At 37.6% G+C, this 11,189-nt stretch overlaps 1 protein-coding gene and 1 long non-coding RNA gene across 5 annotated transcripts; one reads left to right on the top strand and one right to left on the bottom strand.

Moving 5' to 3' along the window:
* Positions 1 to 98: 98 nt before the first annotated feature.
* Positions 99 to 11,033, bottom strand: LOC109187769 (1-phosphatidylinositol-3-phosphate 5-kinase FAB1B-like). Of its 4 annotated transcripts, none has more exons than XM_019338078.1 (12): positions 10,459 to 11,033; positions 9,405 to 10,105; positions 7,628 to 8,359; positions 6,981 to 7,134; positions 6,488 to 6,832; positions 5,271 to 6,122; positions 4,480 to 4,811; positions 4,169 to 4,292; positions 3,926 to 4,084; positions 1,573 to 3,003; positions 1,059 to 1,325; positions 99 to 818 (listed from the first exon to the last, which is right to left on the bottom strand). In XM_019338078.1, exons 2-12 carry the CDS (start codon positions 9,998 to 10,000, stop codon positions 489 to 491), a joined length of 5,322 nt encoding a protein of 1,773 aa, XP_019193623.1. In that variant the 5' UTR covers positions 10,001 to 10,105; positions 10,459 to 11,033; the 3' UTR covers positions 99 to 488. The 4 variants fall into 4 exon arrangements, with proteins under 4 accessions (XP_019193623.1, XP_019193622.1, XP_019193625.1 ...); XM_019338077.1 differs by having other exon boundaries at positions 9,405 to 10,056; XM_019338080.1 differs by having other exon boundaries at positions 9,405 to 10,046.
* Positions 4,321 to 9,493, top strand: LOC109187773. The gene is made up of 3 exons (XR_002055310.1): positions 4,321 to 4,332; positions 8,887 to 8,891; positions 9,255 to 9,493. It is a non-coding gene; the product is annotated as an uncharacterized LOC109187773 (long non-coding RNA).
* Positions 11,034 to 11,189: the final 156 nt, after the last annotated feature.

The raw sequence follows: 11,189 nt of genomic DNA, 5'->3' as shown, positions 1-11,189 counted from the left end.
TAAATGCGAAAATTTTCAGTTTTGGTTATTCTCTGCATGAGTGCCATTTCAGGTAGGTATTTTCAGAAAGGATTCATGTTGCATTTAGAGGGACGAAATGAAATTGTTATGGATAAGGAATGAATTTAACAAGGTGAAATATTGGCAATTAACAATTAACATAAGACAAAATGAATAGAGGATTCTTATGGCAAAAAAAGAAAAAAAGTAGAGCCTATGAGCTGGCCTTAACCCTACGCTAAATGAAGAGATTCAAACCCTGCTCACCTCAACCTATGTTTGCATCAACTAAGACTGGATATATATATATATATATATATATATATATACTAAATACAGAGAAAGAACACAAATTTCGTGGGCACGAAAACAGCCTCAGTGTGCACAAATTATGAAGCTGAAGGCATAAAAAAGCAGACGGAACTAAATATATTCTAAGAAACCTACCTCTTGCGAGCTTGAAATGAATGTTCCAAGCTTCACGCTAATCATTCTAAGGACTCCCCAGTTTGAGAGGAGTTTGCCTCGCTTAAGTTGGACTGAGATGGAACGGAAACCATTGCTGATGAAGACCACAGATCTGGTACCGTTAGGAAATAAGCAGTCATTGCTTTCCTGAATCTCTTCTTATATTGCTCTGGAGAAATCACTGTTGGAGAAGCGTTCATAGGTCCGCCCAGGATTCCAGAAGCTTTCACCCAAGTCTCGAGATGCTTGTCCCATGTATATTGTCTCATAAAATCAATAATACCGACCACCAATTCATGCTTTTCCTCATCCACACCAGCTAATAGTGAATAGTCCATTACAGCTATTGACTGCGGTGCCATGAATAAGACAACAAATCAGAACTAGCATGTAAAAAGGGTGCACAAAACACCAGTCTATCAACAAATGAACTGCAACGAGAATCTAGTGATGAGGAATGAGAGAACCCCGCGGGGGGGACCATAAAATCTGATGCACATATATTCTTGGCAAACCAACAGGGAGAACAGAGGTGATAACATTTATACTAGAGAGAATGATTATTAACAAAGACAGGAATCAGAACTTACAGCAAGAAATGCAGTATCATTCCAAACAGCTCTCTCCAATAGCCTCTTTGCTTTGGGTGCTAAGAATATTGGGGAAGTTGGCATTGATTCAATCAAGTTCTGATCAAGCAGAACTTTATTGCTTCCACTTGAATCTGGATTATATCGGGATCGACAAGATCCTTTGAGGTCATAAAGTCTTGTGATGTTTCGCCTAAATAGAAGATTCTCCATTACCAAAACATCCATTTTTGATTCTTTCCCCCCTTTAAGATGCTTTGATGTAACCTGAGAAAATAAACAAACAAAAGATGAGAGATCAAAACAAATCAATCAATAAAAAGAAGTTGAAAAACATTTTTTATTTGGAAGAGAAATCAGTTTGCAGAGACCTTTAGAAAACAAAAAGGTGACAAGTCGAAAGATTTGAATAAAATTGAAAATGTAACAAGAAAATTAAACTGCGAAGACAACAAAAAGTAGAGCAGGTACTTTATAATTGAAATAAAAATAACCATTCATAACGGGCTAATACCTGATATATGCCCAAGATCTTTGCCAGGCAAGTTGGGCTCTTAATTGCAATTGCATCAGATAAATATTGAAAATAAGCAGGAGCAAATTTGATAAATGACTCTAACTCTGTCTTTGTAACCTGTTTAATGATAAATCGATCGTCCAAGGTTTTTGCAAAGAAGACCTTACTTTTCCCACCCTGAGCACCCCATTTTTTACATCGGCTGAGAGAACGAACAAAATCCAATTCGGAGGAACAACATGCCTTTCTTAGGGCCTCAAATTGCTTGGCATAATAACAAGTGACTGCATACTTCACTTTTCCCCGAGGACCATCAACCGAGAAAGTAATGCGGGCTTGCAAAGCATTAGTGTACAAATGTTGGTCTAAACTTGAGGAGCTTTGAGAGCTAAAACTGGATAGGTTGCTTTCATCGGTAGAGCCAATACCTCTTAGAGATTCTGAAATTACCTCATCAAATGAGTTAAGAGAAAGTAAACTGAACGAATCTATAAAGGGCAGGGAAACCGGGGATTCTACTTTGTTAGTTCTCTCAGATGCCTCCAACATTTGAATATGGTAATCTGTTGATACAAGAGCATATGATATAACACTAGTTGGCTCGTCATCATAAACAGGCACAACAGTGTCATTAACACCCACAGGCAAAAGCAGCCTAGCACCGCCTTGATGTAGCAGCTCCCGAAATGAGAGGATATAGACAGGATTGTACTCGCTCAAGTTACCCTGCTTTTGTGAGTTTCTAAAATTCTTATGGAATGACTGGTAGAAACTTAGAAAAGGTGACATCAACCAGGTCTGATAGTCCACGTCATCAGACTGTAAAACACTTGATGCTGCTGGGGTTTTAATGGAACTAGAGGAATCCATGGGAGGTGTAGAACTATCCTTAGAAGCAGACTGCCCTTCACCAGTCCATGCAGCATCAAGAGTATCAGACAGATTTTCCATAACAGGGAACTGCTCCTCTGAGTGAACTTGTTTCATATTTTTCCCAGGCTCCTGATTGCTTTGATCACTGATGTTTGTGCTAGAAGAACGGCAAACATCAAGTTCCTTCCTATGACTTTGGTTCTGATCCATATGATGCATTGTTTTGTGGCCATCAAGAGGCTGCCCACATCCACCTATATCAGACTTTGTATTCTGTAAAAAGGAACCTGAACTATTAAATCCTTTTCCAGGGCAGGAAATTTCATTCCTCCCGGCAGGACTATCAGTAGAGTTGAAGGGCTTCTCCTTCACTTTTGGAGCTGAATCACTTAAAGATTGGAAGTCTTTATGATCAGGACTAGTAATATGTACCAAACGTTGGTCCCAGAGGTAAGCAAGAAGCACTAATTCCCTTTTTAGACGATTAACTTCAAGAACATCAACTGAAGGCTCATCAGCTTTAACTTCTCCAGTGAGCACTTTTCCTAACAATTCCTTAAAGCAAATGAATCATCAGTCATAGAGCCAGTATTATTTTCTTTGCAAAATGCATTTACCCTTGCAGCAGTAATTAGCATCATATGTTCAAAAATAACTATCCATTCTTATATTTAGAATCTAAAAGAGATATAATATAGATGTCTATTGCCAGTTCTAAATTCCAAAACTGTTAGTACTTAGTAGCACAGTACTTTCTGCAGCATGTCCACAGTGTCAAATCAATTGCTCAAAGGACAAAATTCTAGACTGGAACTAAAATTAAGCCCCATCTCATCCTATAATTTTGAGACCTTTACACTTTCCGCCATCAATTATGCATTAGAAAGGCAAAGGTCCTAATAGCACCAATTATCCAAATGTTTTCTAAAATTTGTAATTCTTTCCAATGTTTTTAATTTTGTCAATTAAATCTAAACCTATCAAATTAGAAACAATTTTGTCTGGGCTCTATGTTACAAAATGGAATTACATTGCAACCATATTTATAAACGTGTTCTCTTTTTGGATATACTACAATATAAATGCAACAGAAGTACACAATAGTATGTTATGGCAAGACAGAGTGGTGGGTGGTGAAGTGGTGAAGTGAATGAAAAGTTTTTTTCACTTTAGTTGTTTGTGTAAGAATATATTCTCTTTACCACTCTCTATCTCTACCTCGCTGCAGGAGATGAGGATACTATTAATAAAGCATCTGTCATTTCCTCCTTTATTATTTTCCCCTTTTTTGTAATAATTTTTTTAAAAAATGGTATACGTAATGTCCTTCAAGAGGTAACCACTGCTATTCAAAACCATAACAAAGGTCAGAAGGATCAAATTTCCTGCTACATTGTTGTTCCCAGGAAATGCAGACAATAAACCGCAGTCTGTAAAAAATGAAAAAGGAGCGAGCAGTCTTTTTTGTAGAGAATACCTCAAATTCCTTTTTCTCCTTCTCTAATATTCTCTCTAGTTTAGCAATTCGGTGACCTGAATCTTGTGCTTTGGCTCCATCTTTCACAGAGATTTGCTCTGAAATTTTGTGAAGAGCTTTGAACACCTCAACAAACAGACTTTCTGCCCAACTGCAAACCTATTCTCAGAAAATATTAAGCAGCAGGTGAAACACAAAATACTTAGTATGATATATGAAGGGAAAAAATTGCATTTCATGTACCTCATTCACTTCTTTGTGTATCCACTCTTGATTGTCATGGTTAAATTCAAGTTTTTGGGGAGGGAGAAAGACAGAGTGAACATTAATTGGAGCGTATCGAAAACAAGCAACCATTTCTCCAAAACTGCATGGAAATATACCACAGTTTAAAGAATTTACCATATGTTAATTTATTTGCTGCATGATCATCTAGATGGCATTTAAACTTTAATGTACAAGTCATTAAAGTATTATGTGCTAGCCAGACTAACAAGAGCATAGAAATTGGAAAACAATGTCAAATTAATGTAAGAACTAAGAAGATTGTATACCCATAGAACCGGAGGCAGTCTTTATGCAGGGAATGACCACAGCCAGCAACCCTGCTTGCAGCAGCATGGTTTGAGAAACTTAATTCCAAAAATTTACCAAAAGACAAACCCCGAGCTGCATCAGACATTACTACTCTCCGGGTTGCAGGAGGGAAACCATTTATACGAGGGCATTGCATGCACCTGTGCCACATCCAGATTTTTCCTTCGCGTTCTCCAGGCAAAACTACATTTGGAAGCTTCTTCACAGAAATTGTTAGGCTGCCTTGCTGATGAGTGTAGCAATGAACATGTGCTTCTGATGGCATCTCACAGGAGTGACATCGATAATTCTAATAAATACAATGTGTGATTCAGAAAGAGGTTAATAAGAAACAAGCATATAAATATATAAACAAATATACACACATACACTCATATGCAAACATATCCACAGGCCTATAAAAATATAATAACCTTCATCCCAAATACAGCTGAAATGGAATTCCAAAAGTAGGTGGGCCTAAGGTAAAATACAAGTGATCAGATTTGGATTGGAAGGCATAGAATTAGGGTCTGCACAATTTTTCATGCAGTAAAACATTGAAAACAAAACAATGAGTATAAGAAGCAGGTTCTTATTTCAGAAAAATAAACATCTAGGGATGGACTAGAAGGGAATTGCAGGACACTATAGTCCAGACAAAGGGAGTACATATATAGAGCAATAGTTTTTGGAAAAGGAAAACTTTTATGTATTTATTTATTTAGAAAGCCAAATCTCATAATGCATATGAATAAGCAATGAGTACCTGATCAAACAGATGGTCCCGTAAAAAACGACCCAATGGCAAATCAAAGTTTCCATAATATTTTATCCGGAAAAGACGAGACCGTTCACAAACACTTCGTTTCCAAACACAACGTGTTGACAGGGATACCAAAATACTCTGAGGATCAGAAGGTAAGTGGGTAAACTCTTCTTTTAAAGGCTCTAGCTCCTCAATGTGATTATTATCAGTTTCTGGAGGCACCAACTCAGAAGTGCACATGTTAGCATGCTGTAAAGTGCCAACAAAGTGAGGAAAACTGCCTAGTTTCCCCAATGACTCTAAATTGCTAGGACAATTAGAAGTTAAATCTTCATGCCCAACTACTTCAGTGTTATGGACTGAAAACGTTTCAGGAACATTTTTATTAACATCCTCGTTCTTCCCCTCATACCCTTGATCATGAAAATCAAATCTTGGATAGCCCAAGGAAGTGGTAGAATCAGTAAGTTCCAGATTATCTAATCTACTTCCAGCATTTAATTTTGGGCAAGAACCTTTGGATAAGTAAGACTCCTGATCACAGTCGGATGCAATATTAGATGATGATGAAGCAATTGACTGAGAGGACACGCTAGCAGTATGGGAACCTTGTGGACTTTTGTTGACAGGTAGAGTGAAACCAGGAACCGAAATAATAGATGTATTATTACTTGGTGGCTTATCAGGCAATGCAACTTTTATTGGAGACTTCAAAGGGAGATCTGGCAGAGAGGCACCTTCATCAGCAAGAAAAGATGTCTCCAGAGCCAAGTGATAAGCTGCAAAAACTCCATATTGAACTACATGTTTAACCTTCTTCAGTTCATCAACATTAGCACCCTTGAGCAGAATCTGGCACAAAGAAACAGCATTTTCACCATACTTTGTTTTATAATATTGTTATCATAAATACTTTCTGAGGTTTGTATAATGCAAAGAAGTTAATAAAATTGCCAAAATATATGTTTGTGTATGTAAGGTATTAGGTTGCACATATGCAACATGTGGGGTCAATTACAAATTTTGTAGGATAGGTTTTTATTATCTTCTTACTATTGCACTTAGATTTAGACAATTGGCAACATTAAAAAAGACAAACTTCATACCATACACCATTATGACATATTGACATCTAGAGAAGACTTGTTCACTTGTCAAAAGCATCATATATGTGATTTTAAAATTTCTTTATGTAAAGAATGTGGTGCGAGACTTACAGTACAACCCAATGGCTTAGGACAGCCCTCAAAAAACATCAATGTCTTCATCAATTTTCTTCCATCATGCCCAGCCTTGCCATGCTCTTCCACAAACTTCTCAACACGAAATGAATCACAATACCCTAACTTTTGAGTAGCAAGATTATCAACTGAAGGGACAATATTCGCACCAGTACAACGGGCTATGCGCTGTAAAAGTGGTCGTTTGACATTGAGAACAAGGGATATATCCTTTGCAAGAAGGTATTCTTGTGCATATCGGGATACTGTTTTCTCTACTAACAAAATATTTGGATGATGAGCATCAATCTTTGCTACAGCCATCATCAGATGGTCCTTTTCCTGGAAAGATAATAATAAATCAAGAAAACAAAATTGACACTTCAACTAGAAGCCAAAGGCAGGTAACCAAAGAAATGTTCCCCTCAATTACTCATGGACCTTTCTAGTACAATAGGAATATGTAGAAAGGATAGGATTGAATCAATACCTGCTGCAGTAGAGTATCAAAACTTGACAAGTGGCTAGTCACCCTCTGATATTCCAATGCCCCTCCAAGGATTAGGAGTCGAGGTTTATCTATTTTGGATGTCATCCGCCGATGAGCCACATTTTTCTTGCAAACAACCCCTTTAACAACCACACTGACCTCAAACAAAAAATATATATATATATATTAAACATAAATATAAAACCTCATCTGAGAGAAAACAATATCTACACAGCAAAATATGCATAGATGTCTAGGGGTGTGTATAAGTTTTGTTGTCATTTCAGAAGACTGCATATTTAATTTAAGGAAGGGATTAAGCAAAGGAATTTTTAGAAGTCACACATGGCACAACAAACATTGACTAGAAGGCATTAAGACTGCAAAATACACATACACGTCTGCGTGTGTGTATAAGTTTGTTTTGTTTCAGGACTATACATATTTAACTTAAGGAAGAGATTAAGCAAAGGAATTTTAGAAGTCACACATGGCATGACAATTGTTGACTTTGAGGCACTAAGAAAGAATGAACCAGATTTTAGTACTTCAAAACAAATGGGGGAAAGAAAACATATAAAATTGCAGATGAATTGCTAGGTATGCTATGTAAGTATTATAATACAAAGTTTAACTGTGTATTTAACCTCTCAGTGAAATGCCCACATGGTATGCATTTAACCTTCACATATGCACCAGGATCCATTCCCTCACTCTGACTCATATCAGGCTTTAGGAATGTTCCAGCTTCCCACGATAAAGCAGTGATTATCTCCAACCAACTCTCTTTATCATCCTCATCTCCTATAGACAAATTCTCAGCCTTCAACAGTTGTCGTATTAAAGCTTTAAAATGCCCATCAACTACGTTTTTGATGATCCTCTTGTGCTCAGTAGATTTCTCCCTATTGCGGTACTCCCCATCAGCAAAGCTGCATGAAGGGGACAAGTAACCCCACTCACCAGTAGAACCCCCCTCACCACCATTGTCATCATCATCATCTAGAAGAGCTTCTCTCTCATCCTGTTGATCTTCAGGCTCTGGAGGTAGCCAGAGTAGACCATTGTTCTCAAAGTCCACAGGTTCACTTTCTGTACTATTCACAGAATCAATAGAGGGATCTTCATACTCCATACTGTTATTATTTGCATCCACTATTTCCTCAACTTTTTCTGTACTTCCCAAGTGCTTTTGTTCAATGCTCTCAGGTAACATTTCAGAACTTAAACAGTTCATTCCAACATTTTCTTGAGAGCGGCGACAAACAAGGGTTTCCTCATTACAGCTAACATCATCATAATAGACATCAGCAGTACAGAACTGGCTTGGGTTAGAGTGCACCCTATATGCACTGTAATCATAATCCTCATCATTATTCCTGTATCAAAGCCCACATAAGAGCAGTAATCAATACATACTGGATAATTAAAATCCTAGTACCACAGAGACCATGCATTCATGTCAACAATCAGTAAAGGAGCAATATCCAGTGAGATGTCACATATAAAATTAGAATGTCTATGTGATCAATTGAATCTTCTTATTGTAAAGATAGAAAATTGAGAAAAATAATGAACATATTAATGACAACATTGTGAATAGCTAATCACATGGGTTGAGCTAAGGCTCTTTATCTATAGGAGAAATTACAACTGCACTTATACTAATTACTAAATGGCCAATGTTAGGTGAACTAATATTTTATCACTCCCCCTCAAGTTGGAGGATATAATGCTCAACTTGTTACAAACATATCATCAAACTTGCCCCACTCAATTACAGTAATAATTCAAAACAATAGAGTATGCATCTTCAGTACACTCAGCCTTCATTAAGCACAAAAAGTAACGTCAACATCACATTAATATCCTTCAAATTTCTTCTCTCTTGCATTGGTGATGTGAGGCAAGGTCTTTGTCCTCTTCTGTTGTACTATGGAGTACTTTTGTGCAACAAAAACTTTTTTCACCCAAATAAAAGGACAGAAAAAGAATGCAACCTTGAGAAAGATGACGCAATAAGACAATAAAAGAAACCATTTGTTGAACAAATTAATCAAAAGAGATGGGAAAACTTCAATGTGTGAAAAATTAATAAAACAATAAGAATCAGATCGCGCAACGGCAACAGCAAATGGACTAGCAGAATCCATGGAACCAACCCCAACCTAGATCTTTATTTAGTTATTATAATGATATACATATTCAAACTACCAGAATGAAGCTGGCTGTGAACTACCTTGGCTTTTAAATCAGATCAGGCAAAAGCATGAGGGCATGTGTATGGCATACAACTCAAATTGTATTAGCTAACTAGCAAGAACCTGATAACGATCTACTAACACAAAAAGATGCTCAAGATATGTAAATTTGCGAACTATATCATAGCAGAATATCCCATTTGTACACTAAACGGATAAATACCTGTTGGAAGAGCCATATTTTTCAGAATATGGATTTTCTGAAGACAATAGTTGGTCTTGCTTCACCGTGACTTGACTGGTCTGAGCCAATGGTGAGGAGCTCTGACATGAGCCATAAGGCACATGAAGGTATGATCCTGTTGAGTAAACAGTTGAATCAACACTGCTGCCACTATTACAAGTGCAGCTAGACTGTGAACTAACCAAACTTGTGGTCGAGGGAGATGGACTGATGCCTGGGCTTGTCATACTTGTTGCATTGTCAACCATAGCTATACCCTGCTTCTGTTGCTTGAAGCAATAGTTGCAGACCCTAATCCTCTCCCCGTCTTCCGGGCCTATATTGGTCACCTCAGACGGGACAGGAATAGAACTTGAAGCACACTTGGCACAGAAAACCCGTCCACACAGACGGCAATGATGCCTACGGTTAAAAACAGTAAATGGGGAATCACACTCATAGCATACTCTGCAGCTTTTATCAGGCATCCAGAAGTCTCTGGGCATATTTGCAGACTGTCCCCTATTTGGTATCCATGATTTCAGAGTGCCAACTATTCCCAACAGCTTGTAATTTTCAGGTGTGCCCATGAACATATATTCCAGTGTAGTATACTCATCATTACAATACAATCATCTGCAACTGTTTCTATCTGTAAGTTATCACCAAATATAAAGCTAAGGATGAAAGCTCCAAAGAAACTGGAAAAGGAATAACAAACTCACAACACACATACTTAGAAAGGCATACAGTTTCTTAAATTGGGGAAAACATGACGAAAATGAATTTTTCATATTACATTGTCAACCTAGCATCAGCCTGGAGTGCTGTTGATCTACAATACCAATGATCCTCCACGCCCCACAAAAACCAAAAATAATAAGTAAACAACCAAGCATGAGAGTATACATAGACTACAGAGTTTCAATAAAGTCTCCAGTTCAGCATAAATAAGCATAAATGAAAAGGACAAAAACACAACCTCCTAAAATCATAATCAACCACAGGAGAAGAGAATTCATTGTAGTATAGCCAAAAATAAAGCCAATAATACCTCCTGAAACGAATACAAAATCGGAATTAGCGGCGAGCAATAACACCTTCTTTAATCACTTGTACTTTCCTTCAGGCTTCATCAGTTACTAATAAACTCCAATTCAGATCTCCATCACCGCCTCGCGCTTCCAATTCTCGCGAATTCAATTTCTCGAACAGCTACGCTTCGGAGCGGCGGAGATTGAACCCTGTTCAGTAATTCCTCGACTCGCCACTCCGAAACGAGAAATGTGAAGGAGAAGTAGCGGCAACAAGTACACCGAACAATTCAAACACTCAACTAATTTCGATTAAACAATGTGCGGGCGGGCGGGCGCATGGAAATTTGGAGATGTGTATTTGATTGTGGAACGGATATGGAAAGCTGAGTAGGAGAGGAGTAATCCAGATTGTGTACGTGCAGAGAGAAATGGAAACATTAATGGGAAAGTCCAAACTCCAAACAACTAGGAGCGGTTAGTCAATATAGGAGGATTCACGAAGATCATATGAGTTGCGATACCGACTGCTCGGGAAATAGAGGTCGCGTATTTGTGCGGAACGTGCACGATTTATCTACCTCCCCATCTTGCCTTCTGCTTTTTCATACATTTATCATTTATGATTATTATTATGGACAACTGTAACTGCAATTATTATTATTATATACTACTCCGTATATACTATTAATATCTGTCATTTAATTATTTTTCGTACCAAAATTTCATATTTATATCACACTATAATAAA

The sequence above is a fragment of the Ipomoea nil genome, unplaced genomic scaffold, assembly GCF_001879475.1.
Source record: "Ipomoea nil cultivar Tokyo-kokei standard unplaced genomic scaffold, Asagao_1.1 scaffold1421, whole genome shotgun sequence".
NCBI classification, from domain to species: Eukaryota; Viridiplantae; Streptophyta; class Magnoliopsida; order Solanales; family Convolvulaceae; genus Ipomoea; species Ipomoea nil.
Note: the sequence above shows the minus strand (reverse complement) of the source record. Positions and strands in the feature narration are given on the sequence as shown.

What these genes read in the sequence shown, in the direction of transcription:
- LOC109187769 (XM_019338078.1), bottom strand. Translation starts at nt 10,000, where the DNA reads ATGTTCATGGGCACACCTGAAAATTACAAGCTGTTGGGAATAGTTGGC. An exon ending in CTAAGCCATTGGGTTGTACT is followed by an intron (nt 6,123 to 6,487) that starts GTAAGTCTCGCA and finishes TCTTTGTGCCAG; the next exon opens with ATTCTGCTCAAGGGTGCTAA. An exon ending in GACTGCCTCCGGTTCTATGG is followed by an intron (nt 4,293 to 4,479) that starts GTATACAATCTT and finishes ATTTCCATGCAG; the next exon opens with TTTTGGAGAAATGGTTGCTT.